At 42.2% G+C, this 20,645-nt stretch overlaps 10 protein-coding genes across 10 annotated transcripts; all 10 read right to left on the bottom strand.

Annotated features, from left to right (window-relative positions):
• Positions 1 to 1,202: 1,202 nt before the first annotated feature.
• EAF01_008414 (uncharacterized protein) lies at positions 1,203 to 2,009 on the bottom strand (the record flags this gene model as incomplete). The annotated part of the gene is made up of 1 exon (XM_038916670.1): positions 1,203 to 2,009. The coding sequence occupies one exon, from the start codon at positions 2,007 to 2,009 to the stop codon at positions 1,203 to 1,205; it is 807 nt and encodes a 268-aa protein (XP_038768032.1).
• An 836-nt stretch (positions 2,010 to 2,845) lies between these two features.
• Positions 2,846 to 3,280, bottom strand: EAF01_008413 (uncharacterized protein; the record flags this gene model as incomplete). Its single annotated transcript, XM_038916669.1, has 1 exon — positions 2,846 to 3,280. The coding sequence occupies one exon, from the start codon at positions 3,278 to 3,280 to the stop codon at positions 2,846 to 2,848; it is 435 nt and encodes a 144-aa protein (XP_038768031.1).
• Positions 3,281 to 4,045: 765 nt separating this feature from the next.
• EAF01_008412 (uncharacterized protein) lies at positions 4,046 to 4,477 on the bottom strand (the record flags this gene model as incomplete). Its single annotated transcript, XM_038916668.1, has 1 exon — positions 4,046 to 4,477. One exon carries the CDS (start codon positions 4,475 to 4,477, stop codon positions 4,046 to 4,048), a length of 432 nt encoding a protein of 143 aa, XP_038768030.1.
• A 950-nt stretch (positions 4,478 to 5,427) lies between these two features.
• EAF01_008411 (uncharacterized protein) lies at positions 5,428 to 6,530 on the bottom strand (the record flags this gene model as incomplete). The annotated part of the gene is made up of 2 exons (XM_038916667.1): positions 5,428 to 6,141; positions 6,225 to 6,530. The coding sequence occupies 2 exons, from the start codon at positions 6,528 to 6,530 to the stop codon at positions 5,428 to 5,430; spliced, it is 1,020 nt and encodes a 339-aa protein (XP_038768029.1).
• A 497-nt stretch (positions 6,531 to 7,027) lies between these two features.
• On the bottom strand, positions 7,028 to 8,037 carry EAF01_008410 (uncharacterized protein; the record flags this gene model as incomplete). Its single annotated transcript, XM_038916666.1, has 3 exons — positions 7,028 to 7,114; positions 7,249 to 7,812; positions 7,903 to 8,037. 3 exons carry the CDS (start codon positions 8,035 to 8,037, stop codon positions 7,028 to 7,030), a joined length of 786 nt encoding a protein of 261 aa, XP_038768028.1.
• Positions 8,038 to 8,834: 797 nt separating this feature from the next.
• EAF01_008409 (uncharacterized protein) lies at positions 8,835 to 9,362 on the bottom strand (the record flags this gene model as incomplete). The annotated part of the gene is made up of 3 exons (XM_038916665.1): positions 8,835 to 8,933; positions 8,989 to 9,177; positions 9,297 to 9,362. The coding sequence occupies 3 exons, from the start codon at positions 9,360 to 9,362 to the stop codon at positions 8,835 to 8,837; spliced, it is 354 nt and encodes a 117-aa protein (XP_038768027.1).
• Positions 9,363 to 10,310: 948 nt separating this feature from the next.
• EAF01_008408 (uncharacterized protein) lies at positions 10,311 to 10,622 on the bottom strand (the record flags this gene model as incomplete). Its single annotated transcript, XM_038916664.1, has 1 exon — positions 10,311 to 10,622. The coding sequence occupies one exon, from the start codon at positions 10,620 to 10,622 to the stop codon at positions 10,311 to 10,313; it is 312 nt and encodes a 103-aa protein (XP_038768026.1).
• A 758-nt stretch (positions 10,623 to 11,380) lies between these two features.
• EAF01_008407 (uncharacterized protein) lies at positions 11,381 to 12,355 on the bottom strand (the record flags this gene model as incomplete). Its single annotated transcript, XM_038916663.1, has 4 exons — positions 11,381 to 11,738; positions 11,796 to 12,088; positions 12,141 to 12,228; positions 12,282 to 12,355. The coding sequence occupies 4 exons, from the start codon at positions 12,353 to 12,355 to the stop codon at positions 11,381 to 11,383; spliced, it is 813 nt and encodes a 270-aa protein (XP_038768025.1).
• Positions 12,356 to 14,389: 2,034 nt separating this feature from the next.
• On the bottom strand, positions 14,390 to 15,552 carry EAF01_008406 (uncharacterized protein; the record flags this gene model as incomplete). Its single annotated transcript, XM_038916662.1, has 4 exons — positions 14,390 to 14,512; positions 14,563 to 15,240; positions 15,302 to 15,399; positions 15,456 to 15,552. The coding sequence occupies 4 exons, from the start codon at positions 15,550 to 15,552 to the stop codon at positions 14,390 to 14,392; spliced, it is 996 nt and encodes a 331-aa protein (XP_038768024.1).
• Positions 15,553 to 16,397: 845 nt separating this feature from the next.
• On the bottom strand, positions 16,398 to 19,927 carry EAF01_008405 (uncharacterized protein; the record flags this gene model as incomplete). The annotated part of the gene is made up of 6 exons (XM_038916661.1): positions 16,398 to 16,854; positions 16,908 to 18,114; positions 18,172 to 18,856; positions 18,918 to 19,229; positions 19,283 to 19,489; positions 19,733 to 19,927. The coding sequence occupies 6 exons, from the start codon at positions 19,925 to 19,927 to the stop codon at positions 16,398 to 16,400; spliced, it is 3,063 nt and encodes a 1,020-aa protein (XP_038768023.1).
• Between the last annotated feature and the right edge of the window lie 718 nt (positions 19,928 to 20,645).

Below are 20,645 nucleotides of genomic sequence, written 5' to 3'. Positions count from 1 at the left end.
CATTCCAATAATCGAGCTTTTGGCAATGACGATGGAAGGTTCCTGCTCTTTCGAAATTCTTGATCCTCTGTAACCTGGAGATTATGCTCCTTCCGTATTCATCTCAATTTAGTTGAAGTTTATTTATCAATAAAATGACGTAATTGACAGAGAAACATTGTTGGGAGCCGTACCGAAACAGATATCAGTGTACAGTACTATAAACCTTCGGAGTCCAAGTATTGGACTCGGTTGACCATCATGCTGTAGAGGATCTCAATATGTTCGGCCATCACGATATACCTAGTATGGTTTATATGCAGTACAAGTCTCGTGGTACTGTAGATACCATGAACTTTGATGTTGGCGATACACGTAGATTCACAGTGGATGAACACAACCGCTTTGATTCGTGGATTCGTTAACTAGATACCATCGTGCGGCCCTTTAGATTGTTAGGAAGATTTTTTGGGGCAGACTATAAGCGCTTTCTTCAACTAATACTTTTCTACATGTCACATGACCCCCATTGCATTAATTCTCACAAATTATCACCATCTTTGTATGCTTACGATGTTGATCTTTGATTTAGCATTTTCTCTCGCATCTGATGTCTTTATCTAGTTGTTTTAACTCTTCCTCAGCCGTAAGTATTCTGCTGGTGAAGAAATTACCGGCTTATCATTACTCAGCTGTTATGATATCTCTTGCCTTCTAGAGCTGTTGAGTTTGATGGAAATGGGATATACTCATTTCGTATCTTAGATTGAAAGCTGAGGTTCGAGTAATCTCTTCCTTCTCGCTCAAATTTGTTTCCGTCTGCAAGTTCGATGTCATCCTTACCAAGCTTCTTTGCAGGATGTGAGTGTGGTGACAAGGAGGTTCGGGCGTGTGTAACATCACCAATATCTGTGGGAAAACGACTCATTTTCTTCAACACCTTTCTTTCACATCGGAATATACATTTCATCAATCAGTATAGAGTTTCGAGAGCAATTGCGCAAATATTCTGGGTTGTTGGTAACTTGATCAGAGTACACTTCTACAAATAAGGGGATAGAATCATTAAGCGAGTTAAAGTGGGTCTCTTGAGCTGCCATCCGACTAGTACAAAAATGACCTCCGAATACATGTGAACGCTGATGAATAACAATCAAATAGGTCCTCCACCCAACATATTCCGTGTACGAACGAGATTTCCGATGACAGTACCAGTATTCCGATTATTTACTGGCATCAACTTTCGTATCGACTGCAGCCTCCTTCGCACCGTAATCATTTACAGCCACCAATGTGTTCTCCAAATACTCATCAAAGATGTCATATGGAGTCCAGCATTTTCGGAGAGACGATGGTATCTTTGAAATTCTTCGCCACCATCTCCCTGGCAATTGTCTTAATGTTTCTTCTGCAGGCGTAAAATGCGTATCATGCATGCGAACTTTTCTGGCGTTGATCCTGGTTGCGTAACGAATTGGATCATCGAAAAATGGCATTGCTGAGGGGGAAATGCCAGGACTAAGAGTAAACATTGGTAGAAGTTTCAAGACCGGTGTTGCAGGGGGCGAGTATGATGGCGGTGATGAAGGTGAGCGAAGAAGCAATGGCGCTACTTCTTCGGCACCCGTCAAAGTCTCTTCCATATCCATATCTTTGTCGTCACTGTACTCGGAATGCGATGTCTCCTCATCTTCAGAGAAGTTATTGCTGTCTGATGAAGACATGTTGAATTCGTTGTCGCGAATGGAGTCGGGATTACGAACAGGATCTGTGTTGAGAATAGAATCGTCGTTGCGCATCAACTCGGAGATATCCATCAAATTGATCCCCAAAGCATTTCCAAAAGCTCCTCCAATGCTATTATCAAGACCATGCGCTTCCGCTTCTGCTTGTCTATAATCCTCATTTGTATTCAAAACTTGATTATCATTGGCAGCCTCCACTTCTGTTGTTGCTTCTCCGACATTCGATTTTTCAAGGGATAATTCCAGGGATAGTTGTGGATCGATACTGGGGTTGTTGCGCGACATGACTGAAAGCGGGCGCTAGTAAATTATCGGGTTTCCTTCAAAAGGTTCGGCTTTCTCTCTTTGACTGGCAGCATAAGACCACCAGGGTTTCTGTCAAACTCATTAGTATAATTTGACAACGATATTATTAGTGAGTAGTTCTTTCACCTTATGTCCACTGTACGTGTGATCGAATTTATGGATTGTGCCACTTCGAGGATTGAGTGCAGTTTAGAAGAGAATATTGAGGATTTTGTGCGAGAACCAATCTGTTTATTCAAATGATTCTCGCTTGATAATGGAGTGAATATTGAGTGGTGAATTGTCGTCCGCAAGTTAGTCCTGTGATGTCCCGTTCAAATTGGCGCAATTGTATCTCTACTTATGATGAATAAACAAGATCATCGCTGCAGTTTTATCTTTCAGAAAGTGATACTAGAAGAAACACGATAAGAATGATATTATGGATTGTACGTGACTTAGTCTGTAGTATGTCCAAAATAATTGAACGATTTACAGCAGTATTCCAAGGTTATTCAAATCAATACCACAAAGATACTAGATCAATAATACATATGAAATTCAAAAGTCAATACATTCTGTGATTGGAGGAAAGAGTGATGAAGTTGAAGTGAAGTTTATAATTCTCAATTTCCCATTCTGCCAACTTATTCATTACAACGTCAAATATCCTAGAATGCAATTTTCATGTCATATCTGTGCTTCCTCCACCAGCCAGCACCTTCCTCAGAATTCTTATGCATTCAACATAGCTTTTGTAGAAACTATCATCCTCTGACTTGCATCATTTAGTACAATCTCACACCAATCACTCTTCTGAACAACTTTTTATGCCATCAAAGTTCATGTGACTCGGCGTAACCTTGCGACCATCGAAGTGGGCTAAACTTCCGACATCTGTATTTCAATGACTTCTCTGTCGCAGTCGCCAAACGTACGCTTATTGTGATCCCATGGCGCTGAAGCCTTCTCTTGCGAGCGAGCAAAGCCTTGTGTACCCGACTGTTTTTCGAAAAACGCGCCGCAAGCACTGAGACTGGTAGTGGTCGTGTTTCTCCGTATTCTTTGGAGGTTGAAGACTTGATTGGCGCCGGTGGGAGTGGTGTTCTGTTGCTGATGTTGGATGCCGAAGGCTGAATTAAGCTTTCGTCGTACGAAGTTTCGATAGAACTTTGATTACGTATTCTTTCCTTTAGCTTTTCTAAGATGATACATAATTCATCTTGTCTCTCGAGGAGCTTCTCCCTCTTGGTCGCATCTGTTTCATCCATTTTCGTTTTCGAGTCCAAGTGTGAGTCTGACTTCTGCTTTGGGAGATTCTTTGACTTTTCGTGGTAAGATGGAATTCGCATTGGATTTGATCAATGGACTATCTGCTGATGATTTTCTCAAAAGTAGGTCTCGCTTCTTATATATCTATCATTATTGGCTCTGTGATTAGCGCAGTCACCCAAAAAGGGCCAGTCTTTCTAGTCAATGGTTAATATGAAGCTAGTGATTAATTCGACTGTAGCTAGTACTACCTATTGTGACCGTAATATAACCTATATCATATACGGAGAAAAATCTGTACCATCGAATTTTTAGGTTCTATTTGTGGAATGAATCATCGAGTTGCATGTTGTTGGAGAACATTGATTTGTCAGATTTCATGGAAACTTGAACAAGCATGAGCACATTTATCTCGATATTTTGCTTTAAACTCATCACTGGTTTCGCTATTCAGGATTCCGGACCGGACTCATCATCACACTTTTTGCAAGTCTACGATATGGTGGGATGAAGATATGTATTTCGTGAATTATCTTCAGCTAAAGAATGCCACCCCTTGTATTAATTTGCCCCCTATGTTCCCATGATAGCCTCTTTCAAAACTCGCTGTGCTACCCAGTTTGCTGAAATCCCTGACAATCCGATCGTTAGATTCCGTCTTCGTGAATGTAGCTTCTACTAAAGGTAAAAATGAGCGCTCATCTTCCAGTCCGGTGAAAATTGAATTCGCTCACCCTCTTCACTGGACCCTCTCCCGTTATTTCTCAAAAGTACAGTGGAACCTGGGTATCCTTAAGATACTTTCGCCTACAGCCAGATTTTCTTCCTGTCGGTACACTGCCTTGCTTTTCAGTCTCTAGTGTTCCGGCACACCATTCACAGCAACAATCTTCAAACATATGGGGACCTTGGCTGATGAGAAAACGACATCTGATCACCTCGAGGTTCACTTCCTCTTCTGGGATAGAATAGTGCTTGGCAGTATCAACTACAAACAGCCACATCAAGCCTCTTCGTGACTTCAACAATGCAACTGCTTTTTCTCTATTCTCGTACTCCGCATACTCTCTTGGGAGTTTCATTTCAAGAATATAACCGAGTGAATTGGTCTTAGACTCAGGCTCTTTAGCTGTAACCATATCCTCATCGGTAGTTGCGAAATTGGTTGAGGAAGAACTTCTCCTTTCGGTCGTCATTGTTGCTTGCTGACAAGCTAATTATCTAGAATGATGATATACGAGATGGTTAAGGATATGATGAAGGTAATTATGATTTTTTTCTGCAAGCTTCACGATCGAGAATACTTTTGAAGGTTATTTTGGGTTGGTATTAGGATCTGGATACTATTTGAATTGACTTTTGATAGAGCTAAACAGTACTAGTCGCTGACTTAAACTAGAAGTAACTCGAAACTCAATCCGTCAGTTACTTTTGCAAAGATATTTTTGACATCCTGATATCCAACTCTATATTTGAGTCTTTCCAATAATATCTAATCATCAATCTATCTTACTCTCAAATCTCAGACCAATATTGATATACATTTACGTATTTGAATAACTTCAAATGCCTTTCTAAATGCATGTATAAAGAAATTTTGACAGCACGATAGTCCTTGATTTTAGTTCTTAGTAACAATTGATAGGCAACCCTGTATCCTCATGACAGATTCATTCGAAACTAAGGTGGTTTCAAGGATAAGTTTTGATGAAATGAATGATAAGGCTGTCAGGAAGTGGTTTCTCCAAGATAGATTAGTTGGTGAAGTTCTAGTCTGCTTTGTCACCATAGGCAATCACTTATTCATGATCAATTCAAAAGACTATCAATTTATCACACAATGTCAGAAGTTTCACAGCCATGCTTCTCAAGTTTTGCCTCAATCTATTCTTGTTAACTATAATTATTGCTTTTTGCTCTTTCTCCCATTCCTGAAAGCTAAGTCATTAGATTAAATTCAAAACGGAGGCACGATTCTATGCCGCTCGTACATCGTCCCCGGATTATGTGGATATTGGTGGTAGACTCATAGTCTAAACTTCCAGGAACGAAGGTATAGACTTATAACAACGATCATATTTTTTGGGTACCATGTCTTGCTCCACAGTTCGAACCCACTTCGATGCTCACAAATTCACCCATATGTTTAGACCGCCTGCCAACTTCCCGGTCTAACAATATGCGGACGACGTGCTCTTTCGAGTGGTCTGCAAGTAATCATTGATCGCCAAAGCCCCGGTTGAGCTGCGAAAACAGCCTTGGCCGAAGAGCCCGTCTTTTCAACTCCATTCAAGCCATGCATTGTGTTTGTATCGTCGATCTCGACAAATCCAGAGTCGCATCCACAAGAGCAATCTCCTTTGCAGGTTTCATTTGATGGAACCGCGGCTTCCTCATTGGCCATCAAGACGAAGCTATTCCCAATATCTGAATCAAAATCACTATCAAGTTCTTTTTCATATTTGCGAACGCCCAAGTCTTGGGTCGATTTCGTCGCCATTTCTACAACATCCCATTCGTAGCTATCAGCACCTTTTTCCTTGTCAACGGTTTCTCCTTGGAGAAGACTGCAACGCTTCGACCCATCACCAGATTCTGCTTCACGTGCATCATCCTCTTGTTGTAAAGGTCTTGAGAACCAATTATCGCAGAATGCAAGTGGCTCATCACTCCCCTCGACTGTGCAGCCATCTTCCTCGTCTTCATCAAACTTCCCAACTGCCTCATCAATGTCGACAAGGTTCGCATCGTTTTCATAGTGAGAGATTCCTAAGATTGCGGATCTGCGAGCGGCTCTGAGCTTTTCTTGTTTCTTCTTCTTTTCTTCTGCTGCGATGGCTCTTGCGCCTTCGCGGGTAAACTATTTGTTGCGAGACTAGTTAGCATGTGATCGCGCATGAGACCAAGCGGCTCTTTGCAGTTTCTCTGGACGAATCAACTTACTGGACACGGTTTCACTGATTCCGGGTAAGACCAAGAGTCGTGCTCCTCATCTGGATCCCCGAAATGCCTGAGTTCATTTTCCAAACCCCCAACAAGAACTGCGCCATCGTAGTCTGTATTTGTGACAGTGCGCCATCCAATAGCGTGCAAGATTTGAGGAGTGAACATTTTAATGGTATATTTTTTTTGTGGATGCGGTTTGTTTCTGATTTGTTCGCGCCTGGAGTTTTGTAGATAGTAAGTGAGAATGGATGGCTTTCTGGATTTGTTCGAGGGCGAAAAAGTAGCTGATATAGATAGAAACATCTCGTAGATTCAAGTTCATGATCTTGGTACGTTGGTAGAATACTGTAAAGATCGCAAAGATCGTCAAAACTCGCATATTAATATCCAGCTTTTAGTCCTTTGAAATGGAAAATAGTGAATTAGGGTGAAGACCGTACGTACGATATTATGATTGTCAATCTGCCGGAGTTCGAGTAAGCTAAGAAAAAATGGCAAAATAGCAACAATCACTATCAACAAGGAAGGAAGGAACGGATGATGATATGAATCTCTCAAATTGCAGAATATCGCAATAATATTAAAAGTAACTATATTCATCTTCACCCAAGATCCCAAATCCACCATCCTATTGCTCTTTCTCTGTTTTAAGTATTTCCCAATTTCAAGAAACTTGAAAACCTGTCTTTTTACTTGATCAGAGAAAGTTAACTGGAGTTCATCTCTAATTCTCACTGTAGAAATTATTGCGCAGGATTAGAAAGAGCCTCCCGTCACATACCATCTTATATGCATGCAGCCTAAATATAACAGCAAGATCCTTCTTCACGGATGACTGTCTGACAGTGTCTTAATTTTGATGGTATCCACCCCCAGGTTATTGGTTCCTACGAGTCAGAATGTCAGTACTACATATGGTTTTTAGTTCTCAGATGAAAGGATGGGGATGAGCTATTGTGAGAAGTTGAGGTGATTCCAATTATGAATCAAGTACGCTAAATCAAGAAAGATGCAGACTCACCGAACTACGATAGAACAATTTTGTAGGATGAGCTTCATACTCACTGGCCTTTACTGCCGTGAAGGACACTTGAATGCAAACCACGTCATTTCCCATCAAGGGGTGATCAATTCGAACCTCTTCTTCGACCTCCTCGAGCTCGGAGTGAGAACTGTAGCACGAATCGCTATCCCAAGCATCGAAGCCACCAAATTCAGGAGCGCATTGAGCCGACTCGATGCCTGAATCGCAATCGTCCACTATAACGGGAATATCGCCCTGCCAGTTATCAAGAATGAGTTCTGTGACTGCTGTGGGTTGGTTATGATCTTGATCTTGATCCTTCGATTCTTCGGTCTCAGAAATGGTATACAGACATGCATCTGAATATGATTTTTGGGTAGAGTAGGATACTGCTTTAGGAATTCTGGATGTCATGTTTGTTCCCACCTTTTTGTTCTTTGGAGAGATGTTTTCTTCCGGGGCGGTTATTACAGCAGCTCTATCGTCATTCGACATTGTCTCGAATTTCAGCGCGTAGTCGTAAGAGTCGATTGCACATTCGTCGTCAGAGAAATCAAGAGTCTGGAGTATCTAACATTAATGGTGCATTTAAACAGGGCGTGAATCATTCTTACCTCATAGTCCTCTGAAATCAGATGCTCCCCCCAAAACTGCATCTTCATCAAATTTAGATGTATCGACAAAGTGTCTAGTAGGTGGAGCATCGATGGATATCTCTTCAAATTCGTCGTTGGCTTCGTCGGCCCAAGATTTAGTCATAGGTGGAAATAAATTCGCTAAAGACATAGGTGAAACGATTTTCCTTTGTAAGTTAAGGGTAGCAGGTATGTGTATCTGAGGTAGATATAGTGGTAATTATTGCAATAAAGATCGTTGATCTACTTATTAGTTATGTTGAGTCGTTGTAATTAGTTGTTTGGAAGTAGAGAGTGAGTAGCCTGGTATTCGTCTTTTAAAGTGTTTGGTTTTCAAAAGATTGCTTTGTGGTGAATTGATATATGTATAGTTATAATTTTATTCACGTAATGAGAAACTAAAATGTGTATGAATAGATGAGAGGTGGCACACTAGTGACATTCAGCAGTACTAGCCGTATTTCGAAAACATTTTTACTTTAGTGGTCAACTAGCTGTATATCTGCAACTTATTGGTAAGCAATGTATATCATGAGATTGTATGAAGCAAATAAGCACAATTATATAACATCTTTTTGTAGCAGCAGTCATGGCGCAAAGAAGTAGTGTTTTACAAATCAAAATGTTGAGATTCACATATGGATGCTAGTAGATATACGGTTATGGTGCAAGAAATCTCTGAAAGCACAAAGTACGATTTTGTCGAATCACAGCAGAGCTTTATTCAGGTTGAGAAATGAAATGGAGAAATTATGAGATAGATTCCGCTGTCTAGTTAAGGCGACCTGAAATATGTCGTAGAATGTGACAAAATCTCTGGTACCAATACTATACATCATAATCGTTCTTCCATATCTTAAATACTATTTTCTACATCCGACGTTATTGTCAAAATATCTTCATCGGCGGTTTTGTTAAGTCACCCATGCTCTCTCCTCTCCGTCTTTCCTATGCAAACATGACTTCTCTCAATGGGTTCGGTTTCTTGACTGCCCGCCTTCTACCACCCGCCCACAATGTAGCCTCTTGTAACTCAAACGCCTCGATCTATTACTCTGTCAATGTCATTGCGTATGGCTTTTCTTAGTCGTAAGACACTCACCATTTCCTTTGACTCTGTTTCCTTGGCCTTGTTCAGCATTCCCAATTTCTTGTAGAACACCTTTTTGAGTCGGTCGATTCCGCTAGCGACCACTCCACCGATATTAACCTGAATTTTGGTCGTATCCTTGACGGCATCGTCGAGGTCACTTTGGTCGCTGGTAAGATCTGGTAGCTCGCCGGCGGCAACCTACGATGTCTTCGGTCAGTGTATTTGCTTCATCAAGATGGTAACATCTTTTCAAGCTGTCATGGGAACTAGCGAAAGACGGATGACAGGGGGGAAGAAGAAAGGTTCGAGTAACTTACCGCCTCGTTGGTATCATCTACCCAATCGAAAGCCATCTTCGCTGTTTTATTCTCGCTGTTGGTCATTGTGTATCAATGAATGTGAAGTTACTCTCAAGAATAATTCTGCAGTGGAAATTTTACGGTATATAAAAGAATGGGAAACACAAGCTAATACACGTCACCTTTTGGTTTGGTGTACTAAAACTTGGCTAGTTACTACTAGTATCACCAATAGTTCGGTTATTGGAGCTCTCAAGGGGCTAGACAGTATTAGTGGGAGGTTTATTTTCGCTTATTGATCTAGTATACATGCCAAAAGGTCTAGCATCGTACCTACGGAATTGATCTTACATGGAGTCGATGGAAACGTCACATACCATGTAAATCCCATCGACATCTTGCTGGTGACCAGGAGCTACTTGCCCCTATCATGATCTAAAAGCTCTAGGGGACCACGTGAGTCTCGGGTTTGGCTCGATCTCAAATGGCTCACCCACACAAGTAATTGTTCAACATCTCAAAACGAGTCCACCTTAAATCTATGAGACACACTTAATCAATGCTTCCGAAAATCAACCGAGTGCCATGGTAGATGAACAGAAGCTATCAAATGCAGTAATGAATGTTAAGTTAGAAATGATCAGACTCTCAAAACTAATGAAATGACAAACTACTGCCCAACTTCTGCAGCGATGAAATGTTACCGAGCCTTTTAGAATTTGCAAATTTAAAAAAAAGCCATAAAAATGTATATAATAAGTATAGGTAGGAAAATAATAGTGCACCTCTACTTCCGCCACAGAAATCGATTTCGATCTGCACACATGTCAAGCACAGCGCATTCATAAAGTAGCCAAAAAGTTTGAACGAAGTTTGTAATGCTTCTTAAATTGTGCAATCGTTATCCCCTATGCCAACCTATGCCTTGCTATATCCCAACATCATCATCAATCTTCTTATCCGTAATCCACGATATTCATCTCCAACCCAAATCGCCGAATCCTCGTATCCCCAGAACTACCCCAGCGGGTCTCAATCACTACCCTCACTCTCGCCCTTACCCTCACGTATCTCACTGCCCTCCTCAACCAGAGTCCAGCATTTTCTCAACGGGCTCGGTTGCGCACAAGGAAAGTTTCCATATTTCTCATCCGCTTCCGTTTGCTCCGTCTCTGTGGTCCTGATACCGTACACAATGAGCAGAACCTCTTCCTTTCGCTTCTCTCGTTTCTTTTGTCTTTTTTGTCTAGCTTTGTCGCGGTCCGATAGCTTTACGTGCTTTACGTTTTCTGATGTCATCTCGTCATTCTCGGCCACAATGGATTCATCTTCCAGCAACGGCATTGTCGTTCTGGTTTTAGGCTAATATCTCTTGAGTGTGGATGGGTTCGAATAGATACGGTTCTGCGCAGAGAGGAAGTTTAGTGTATTTTCTTCTTGAATGGTGGTAAGGTGAGTTCTGACCAGAAATCAATTCTATACTAGATCAGATAGGTGAAGTAGATGAAAGCCCATGAAACTTCTGAAACCAAAGCTTTGTACTAGAAATTTTGAGTTTTGTGAATCAAACTGGTGTATTTGCGGAAATTTGTGTTTCTTCTCAGGAACTTGCTTTGTATTTATACCCGGGTTTTTGACACCCGAGGCTATTGTATTGCAGCTCAGATTCACTACCCCTATCACATAACATCTATTCACAATCTTTCGACCTCTTATTAGATCTACCCTGGTCCTCTCGAACCACTCGTTGGTAGTGAATACGGTTCCTGATGATTGAAAAGAATGATTTGGTGAGCTCTGGGGCTCCAGTTGCTGTACACATTCACAAAGAACTTTCCAATGCTGACCTGAATCTAGCTATAGTACAGAATTCTATAGTCTTCTATGACCTGGTTTATACAGGGTTTTAAGGATTTCATGGTGCCCTGCGATCAAAGGAATACTATAAGAACATAATTCGCTGTATTCAGCTAGGGTAATGGGGGATTGTGACTTGTGCAAGCCTCGAAAATTGATCATAAAGTGTAAATACTTGTTCATTCGTCCAGTGGTAATAGGGAATAGGTAGTGATAAGAAAAGATAGATATAGCGCCTCTGATGATCAATTCATGACGATGCCCCCATCAATGATCAATGTTTGTCCTGTCATATAATCACTATCTGGACTTGCCAGATAACTAACACATTTGGCCACATCTTCTGGAACGCTCGTCCTTCCAAGTAAGATGAGATCATCAGTGTACTTCTTGATCGTCGCTCCTCTCTCAACACCTTTCGTCTTTCCCAGTTCCTCGTCAATCAAATCCCACATGGCAGTGCCAACGATGCCCGGCGCGTACCCATTGACAGTGATCTTATGTTCTGCCATTTCCATAGCAAAGGCCTGAGTGAAACCTCTCACGGCGAACTTTGAAGCACTGTAGTGGGAAAGCATGGCGAACGGCTTGAAAGCAACGATACTAGAAATCGCTCAATAGGTGATCAAGTGATTTAGTTTCCATTTGCTTTGAACATACCTGGCAGCACCAATTATTTTTCCACCTCCACCTTGTTTGATCATTTGCTTCGCAGCAGCGCTGTAGCAATTGAAGATTCCAAATACATTGACGTCAAACATCCTCCGAACTTCGTCCTCGGATAGTGATAAGAGCGACTTCACTTGTGCAATCCCGGCATTTGCAATCATGACATTCAAGTTCCCTAGATTCTGAACTGAAGCCTCAATGAGACCTTCGACTTCAGAGAGTTTGGAAACATCTGCAGCGTGGCCATAGGATGCCCGGCCCATGCCCTGGATTTCTTTTACCACCTTTAAATAGTTCAGTATTCTGCAGACGGTAGAATGTTCGCCGAGTACCAACCTCATCGATGCCAGCTTGATTTGCAGGAATGTCATTTATACAAACGTCAAAGCCATCCTCTGCCAGCCTCATTGCGATGGCCTTGCCACTATTTACTTGTTAACTCATTGAGACTTTCCGGAGAAGCTTCCGGGACCTCACATTCCCCTTGCAGATCCTGTAACGATCACCGTTCTCTTTCCATAATCTCTGGTAACTGCAGTGCTGCTTGCCATTTTGACTCAAAGCTGTGATTTGAAGCGAGTTCTAGGGATTCTATAAACAGTGGATGTGCTTCAATAAAAAGTTTGGAGAAACAGCTGAAGTTTCTAGAGGAGCCATAAGTATTAGAGCGGGGGACCGCCGGTAGTACAATAACATCATGGATTCATTCCGTACGCCCATGAAGTGATTCTGCCAAACATAGAGAGAGGGGTAGATAAGATTCGCGGGGTCAATTATCTACCCCACACAAGCCCCATGTTACAGTGTAGCTTCCTATTGGTCACTAGCTATGGCATCGTGCCTGTGCGCAGTATATCTTGTATCACTCGGTCAGAAATACGAGTACTCATCATGCTTGAAAGAATGTAGGCCCCGGTGAGCTCGGAAATTCATAGTTTATGACAATACTACAATGAGATCTGATTCTATTGTGGAGGGACTTCGTTCCCAGAATTAGAGGAAACCCTCACATGATTAGCTGGATACACAGCTAGCAAATCTGTTCATGCTTCCCTTGCATACCAAGAAGAACGAGAGTTACACATTGTCCTACAACTCATTTGTGTCGCCAAGGTCGTTATCCCGTCACCTCGGGGTTCTCACCTCCATTCATTAGACTCTCTAAATACCAACTTACTTTCCATCTATATTACTAGAGACTCCATAGATTCGGCTTTCTTTTGGGACCCAGATTCAAAATCGAAGTTACCAATCTTGTTTCAAATGGCAAAAGTCTTGTGTTTCCTCTCATGGCAGGGTTGAGATGAAATCACAATAACTTCAAGCAATACACATCCTCTGATCTACAAGGCTTCCAGAAACCTGATTGAAGGTTATTGAGAAGAGTAAGCATACAGCAGCGATCTGAAATCAGCTGAGCCATCAACAAATCCAGCGAGCGGAGCAAAGATGCCAAGATCTCACTCAATCCAATATCCCGTCATCCACTCAAAGATACCGTCGAATATCCATGTTAATCACCTTCAGTGATAAAGGAGAATGAGTGAATGGAAAACTAGATATAGAACCCTACGATCTTCTATAAATATCTTGTGCAAGACTTCTCACATCGAATAGGTGTAGATCTTTCCAGCATCTGGGCCATGGTCACCAGAGGGATGCCACGCCACCTATCCTCAGCTTTTGAGCGAGGATTTGGGGGTCGAAATGGATCGAGAAATGGTGTTAAAACGGATGAGAATAAAGTACGATGAGAAGTGAAGTATCGATTTGGCAATCAATAATACTTATTGGACAAAATATCGTTGTTCGTTTTGTCGTGTATACTGTCGAACCCTTTATCTTTCCCTCGTCTCTAAAAATCTACACTGAACTGATCAGCTTGAATCTTTCTCTATTCACAAGGATTTTCACGGTCAAATAGTATCTACAGCTGACATATATATATTCATGCAACAAATCCAACATTAAACAGCCTTGAAGAATCTCACGGAACGACTCTTCCGAGAATAAGCAGAACCAAACCCAACAAATCGATAGCTTACCCCCAAGCCTCCCCAGATCAACCACTCACACCCCACCGGAATAACTAAAACCCATCCACCAAAGCCTCTCAAATCAAATATCCATCAACATCAGCCGATATACCTAGTACACGCCACATCTGACCGAGTTTCAACTCACCGGAAGTAATCCTATTGGATCTCCTTCCAACACATACAGGAACACCCATGAAACATCTCCAGCCCTGTTTCAACGCGCCCAAGAACCCCGGATGGCCTTCCACAAGAAGCTACCAACCACACACTGGGGATTCTAAACCATGGAAGCTAAGTCGACACTATCGAGAGGCCATGAATACTATTGTGCAACCCTTTTTCCCTTATGGGACATTCTCGCAGCCGTACTGCTGACCCGGTCGGTACTGGTCTTTTCGTTGCACGTCTGTAATTTAGCTCCATCTATTTGTGTACTAGTCTCGCGATTCATTCGCTCGAAGACGGGAAGAATGATACACTTCTCACTCTTCTTGCACGTGCATGGTTGGTAATATATACTGTGTTATTTCTTATATATTTCTTCATCTATAACTTGGCAGCTGAGTCATCGGAGTCGAGAAGATTTGTAAATGCGGCGTATACTTCTTCAGTAAGGTCGCTGGCTTGTAGACTTCGACCCTTTTTGGCGAAGGCTAGCCTCGAGCACTCCTATCATAAATTAGTATTTGCAAGTGAAGGATATTTCTGGGGAATCTTACTCTTGTAATACTACTGCCTCCAAACGCCGCCAATGCTAATGATTCAAGATCATCAATGTCTCCCTCGTGCTCCCATAATCTATCCAAATAGGCCTTTCTCCACCCCAAAAACGTTGCCAGACTCCCAGTCAACGTATCGCCTTGTCCACCACTCCTCTTCAGCCCTCCCTTAATATCACTCACGTACGTCTTCTCCCCATTAGAGATATAATCCTGCGCTCCCTTCTGCACCACCGTAACCCCTCCAAACGCTCTCGCCAATTTCTCCGCTCCTTCCGCCCCATCCAACCCCTCAACATCAATCCCTTTACTCTTACACAGCCTCTCAAACTCCACCACATTCGGCGTCAATATACACTCCTTATACCCCTGCACCAATTCCGGTCTCGTCTGCACCAACTGCAATCCATCCGCATCCAGCACAAACGGCATATTGCTCTCCCTCGCCGCCTCAAGAACCTTCGCACACGTTTCCTGCATCAATTTATCGCGTCCTAAGCCCGGTCCCACAACTATCACATGTAATCGCGGTAACGTCTCGATAACGCTCTGCGCAATCGAGCTCGCCGATTCCGTCATCTTCGCATGCGAGGATTGGCGCATGAGCGGGTGAACCATGAGATTGGGAGAGTACGTCTTGATCACTTGTGCTGCGCCAGGTTCGCAGATGACATGACTCTTTAAATCACAATATTAGTTAAACAGCCATCAATGCGAGAGATGAGTGGGAAACTCGTACCATGTCTGCCCCGAGTCTTGCACTGGCCATTGCAGAGAAATATGGCGCGCCGGTGTAATCCTCACTACCCCCAATAACAGCTATCCTACCCATTTGTCCTTGCATGTGTCAACTGATTGCATATTTACGCAATAATCAAGATGTAGATAGATACCTTTGTGAAATTTACTGAGCATTGGTGGCACAATCTTTTTGACTTTCGCCAGGAGGTCCTTTGTCGTTTTCGACATGGCTTGTTTATCTTCTGACATTTGAATTTTGAAAAATAATTGCAGATTCTTCGTAAGTAGGCCGATTGAAGTGTATTGTCGTTGCAAATATCGAAAATGAACGAGGTCGTAAGAATATCGTTGAAGAATGAAGGGGAGGTGGAATCCCCTCTCTCTCTCGTTCACGATGACGTAGGCCATCAAACATCTCATATCTCCTCCTTATCGCCAAAATTTCCACATTTTTCGGCTTCAATTGCACCCCGAATTGTGACCTCATCAATAGTAACACTACACCACCCACATATCATTCTATTCAATCTCTTCAATCTCCTTTTCATATGATTAAATCCATTTGACACGAGTCGAATTCTCAAGGTGGTCTCAGGCTGGTACCTCGCATTACACGATACACTCTCATTTGTTTGATGGGCTACAATTCAGTTGGTTCATCATCACACGATGTATGTAATTGAGCACACAACACGATGGGACGTTATTTCATTTCTTTTCTGCAGCCGCTGTCAACAACCCATATTGAAGCTTAATCTATAAACGTTTCACTCGGGTCTCAGTTGTTGCTCACTTATTAGTGAGTACGATTGCAAACAAATTGAAATGCTTAGATGATGTAGCAGAGGTATCTTGCAACTCTAATATCGCCTCGAATTATTTAAAATTCCCGTCAACATCTCCATAAAAAAGCAATAATGACGAATATTACCACTTATTTTATGATCATGCTGCGGTTTTTGGATCCAAACAAACCAATGCCCAAAATGTCCCCTTTCTAGGCGCGAAATCCCACGTATTTATTATTCGAAGCTATGAGGGGCCAATGTTCTTTTCGGTAGCTTTCGGAAATCGCAGCATAATTGGATCAATATCTACGATTTGAGGACTTGACCAAGATCCTGAACATCGTTATAGAAACCGACACCATCCATCTGCGCTAGCATGGCACATGCGGGCTTGATAAGAGCGTTAGAGACTTTCTTTGCTGCCAGATCCTGAAGTGTCCATTGTACCTCTTCGCCAAGCTCGAGTGTCATGTTCTGTTCCAAAAGTTTGTCTATCGCCACAGATGTAATCGAAACTTCTTGCCAATTCGTCTCGACGTTGAAATCTCTTTTCTCCTCTTGAAAAACGTACACCAAGATTCCTTGATCTTTAACCTGCAATTCGTGACCACGAGATTTATCCACCTCGGTGATATTCAGTTTAGAGTTGCCATCAGGACTGATGTAACTTCTAGTCTTGCGAATCTTAAGATGATAGATAATGAATTGATCCATGATATGCTTTGGGAGTTTAAGGGCATGATTTGGTTTGTGGTTTCCAGGACTGGAAACTTGACGTCAGTTCGAATTCGTAATCAATTGGCATTTCAAACTTACGGAATGTAAAGGGTTTGTTGCATCTCTGTAGCTAGATCGTCAAAACCAGGCCAGTTACTTCGGATGTCTTCTTCGTCTTCAATTCCCTCAATGTGAAGCTGCAGATCCCAGTGACGCATTGTGCCATGGACATACGTTCCGCCGCATCTTTTCAACACCACAATGTGAGTTTCGAAGGTCTCTGCATCAATCTCAATGGTAAATAATTTGTCAGTACGTAGTTCCAGGCATGTAAACTCGTAAGTAACTTTCCACTCGGAACACTTTTCAGACCAGAGACGAACGCCTTCATTATTTTTGAGGTTCAAGAGGAAGGTAGTATCGGCTTCCAATGCTGTTAGAATATTGGTGAACGTAACTTCAGGGCCATCTCCCTCTCGAAGTTTGCCGCCGAGTGAGGGGTACAGGTGTGGAGTGATAGAGTCCTCATCATATGGTTTGTTCTGTTCCTCTTTCGAAACAATCTTCACCGGGAGATTACCTAGTAAGATTCTACCAAAGTCTATGTGCACCTTAACCTCTCCCCGAAAACCTCTCACTGGCGACATCAAACCACTAAGCAGTACTTCGAAGTTCTTCAGGAATGACTCCTGTAGCATTAGCACAATAGCCAGCTTTGTCACTTCTTTCTTGATTGATGCTTTTTGACCCATGGTCCTGTGGAAAACTCGAGTAGTTGTCTCGTCCTCTTGCTGACGGCGAGGCTGTGGTAATTGATTTTCGCGACAAGCCTTTGACTTTGAAGAGCCCACACTTTGGGGAGATGGTAATATTGGCCAGTTGTTAGGAGAAATCAAAGAAGGCTTCGAACCTGGAAGTTCGGGAAATGCCATTGAGCTCAAGAACTCATCACTAGGATTCGATGTTGAATCTATCATCGAAACAGGTGCCATACCCATCAAGCTCTCAAGCTCCTCTGACGGAAGCTGTGGTAATGCCAGCGACCTCAGCGAGGATGGTAAGGCCGGTGGCTCTAAGGCCAAAAATTGTTGATCGCCTAAAGCATCAGAACCGTGTGTTGTATCGAATATCCTCAAATTAGGGGATCTAGTTGGACTTGAGCTAACATCAACGAGCGTATTCTCTGTGGCGTTGTGTCTCAATGCGTTCCAATCAAAATTCGCCAATTCCGCATCAATTGCAGAATCAAGAAGACACGACTGCATAGTACTAGGCTTGGTTGTAACTCTATCCGGTGAAAGCTCCCCTATGCACATATTAGCAGAGTGTTTTTTTTTACTCTGGCACATTAAACATCACATACCATTTGACAGATTTCTCTCTAACTCTGAGGGAACACCACCATATTTTGCCGGAGTAGGATGCATACTGAGTTTGGCTGTTGTCTCTTGATGAATACTGGGATTCCAGCGTTCGGCATTCGGCTTCTCATTTGTTACATTCGAATCCGGTTCTGAGGCCATTGCCAAACGAGCTAAAGAATTCAGGCTCGTGTCAATGGTTCCCCTCCAGTCTAGAATATCTAAGCCCTTCGAAGCATCGGTAGTAGTGGTGGCATTTGCTACCCAGCCCTCAATATCAACGCATGTTGAACTGATATCTTCTTTTGACTTTGCATCTTCTTTTTCCTGTCTCTCAATTTCCTTCTTGTATCCACCAGGAAAGTATTTCACGGGATCATCTTCTGGACTTCCTCGAGATTTCCAAACAAATCCAGCCCACGGTTTTGTTGCAGAGATTTGTGTACCTGGACTTGGGACTGCGGGAGTATACTTGCCAATTTTGATGGGAATAAATGTTACCTTAGCTGTACTCCATGGACAAGCTCTGACTGTAAACTTTGTCAATAGATATCCAGCAGGATACTCTTGTTCAAAAAGGGTCGTTTCAAGGTATTTCTTCTTGATCTCTGGAAACGCTTTGATGATAAACTTGCACGATTCTACTTCTTCTGTATAGAAAATATGGTACTGCGGGGCATATATCGACTGCGCATGTGGTCAGCTTCAAGATAGTTGACGATCGGGAATATCTTGAGACTCTACTCACACTGTACTTCGCAATATTGTTGATTTTATGGATAACCAGATCAACACTGCCATGCTTGTATGATCCAATATAAACCTTTGATTGGCTAGGTGACTTCACAATCTTGCTGTTTGTTAATGTCTGCAACTCCAGGACTATGGGTAGTTTCAAAAACTCGTCAATCAACTTTTCTCCAGGATAGACCCAGATGTCGCGATAACTATACTTCTTAATAGTATCTGGATAGAATGTGTCATCTGAAGCTGGATTGGGGGAGCGTGTATGTTGAGACGGTTCGTACTCATCCACTTTCACGATTAAATCGCTTTGAAACTAGCATAATCTGAGCAATTATTACAACAGCATATCGTACTGGAATGATATACCTCAGTTGACCATTCGCTACGTGTATCTTCTTCTTCTTCTTCTTCCTCTTCTTCTTCATCATCCTCGGAATCTGCTTCTCTATCACCACGTTCTTGTACAATTATCGCTTTCGTGATCTGATACAACTCTTCTAACAAAGGTATGAGATGTCTTTCTGAAGAAAGCTTGAAATGATGATCCTGATCGAGCCATTGAATATAGCCGTCCTAGTATTCTGTCAGTGACAATTGTTAAAATTCCAGTGGCCGCAGTGTATTTATGTAAAAAAGCATGTAAAGTCTTTCAAAATCATCTTCGCAGAATCTATGGATGGAAAGATACTCTAACTGCCATAATTCAAATTCGTCTCGAGAAGTCGTTGCTGTATGAAAACAAACTCTTGAATACGAGCCAACATAAACAGCACAGTAAATTATCCTGTATAGATCAAGAGGGAAACTGCCACTTACAGCGCGCATTCGGTCTCTTTTCTCTGCGAAACGTTTCTCAACTTCCATAACTCCTGCTGGCTTGAAGTGCCATTCCGAAGCAATAATGACTGATGAGATTCCATTTCTCGCAAGAGTTCCTAGATCACTAGTATCGGACAAAGCATCAGTAGCAGATGAGCTGCGCGCAGCGCTTCCTCTAATATCTGCGCTCATAGTTGAAAAATTGCTTTTGACGGTAGACCTTACTTGGTTGTCAGCAGTATGCAAAAAGTCCCAGTAATTCCTTCGAAAGAAGGTAAGGAAGAATAAAATTGAATGCGATATCAGATCCACATGGCTATAGTTTTGAAGATGAATTCGATCTAAGTGGTAATATTATTGTTGTTGTGTGCGTGGGGACAATATTGCGGTGGGAAACGAGACAGATTTGATGAGGTGAATGAGGAAGGAGGAAAAATAACAGACGATATCAAGAACTGAGCTAGTGAGAAAAAGCGACCTTGTCCAAGGAACTGAAGCAAAAGATAATACCGCAGAGCATTTACCAGATGAATGATATCAATGGTTTAGGTTCATGTCTTTTTACATAAACTCGATTGTTTGTTTGGCAGTGACGCGGGTACCTGCATGCGCCAGTGGCTGCACGACGACTTCACATTTCTGATGCAGGCCGCACAGTATCAAAGTAAGACGAAACGTCAACGGGATAGAAGAACGGGCAAAATCATACTTTGCTTTCGCATCAAGCCATGATCTAAGATCAAAGCAACTATTGCACGATAGAATCATTAAAAAAATCTAGTTCATTCAATCATCACCAATAACCCTGGCAAATCTAACTCTGATGAACTTCCCAGTGTTTGCCCCAATGTAAAATTCCTAGATATGATGATCTCATGTTGAGACAAGAAAGAAACTCCTAAACACCCTA

The sequence above is a fragment of the Botrytis porri genome (assembly GCF_014898465.1).
Source record: "Botrytis porri strain MUCL 3234 chromosome Unknown BPOR_011, whole genome shotgun sequence".
Lineage (NCBI taxonomy): Eukaryota > Fungi > Ascomycota > Leotiomycetes > Helotiales > Sclerotiniaceae > Botrytis > Botrytis porri.
This window is presented reverse-complemented; position numbering and strand designations above follow the sequence as displayed.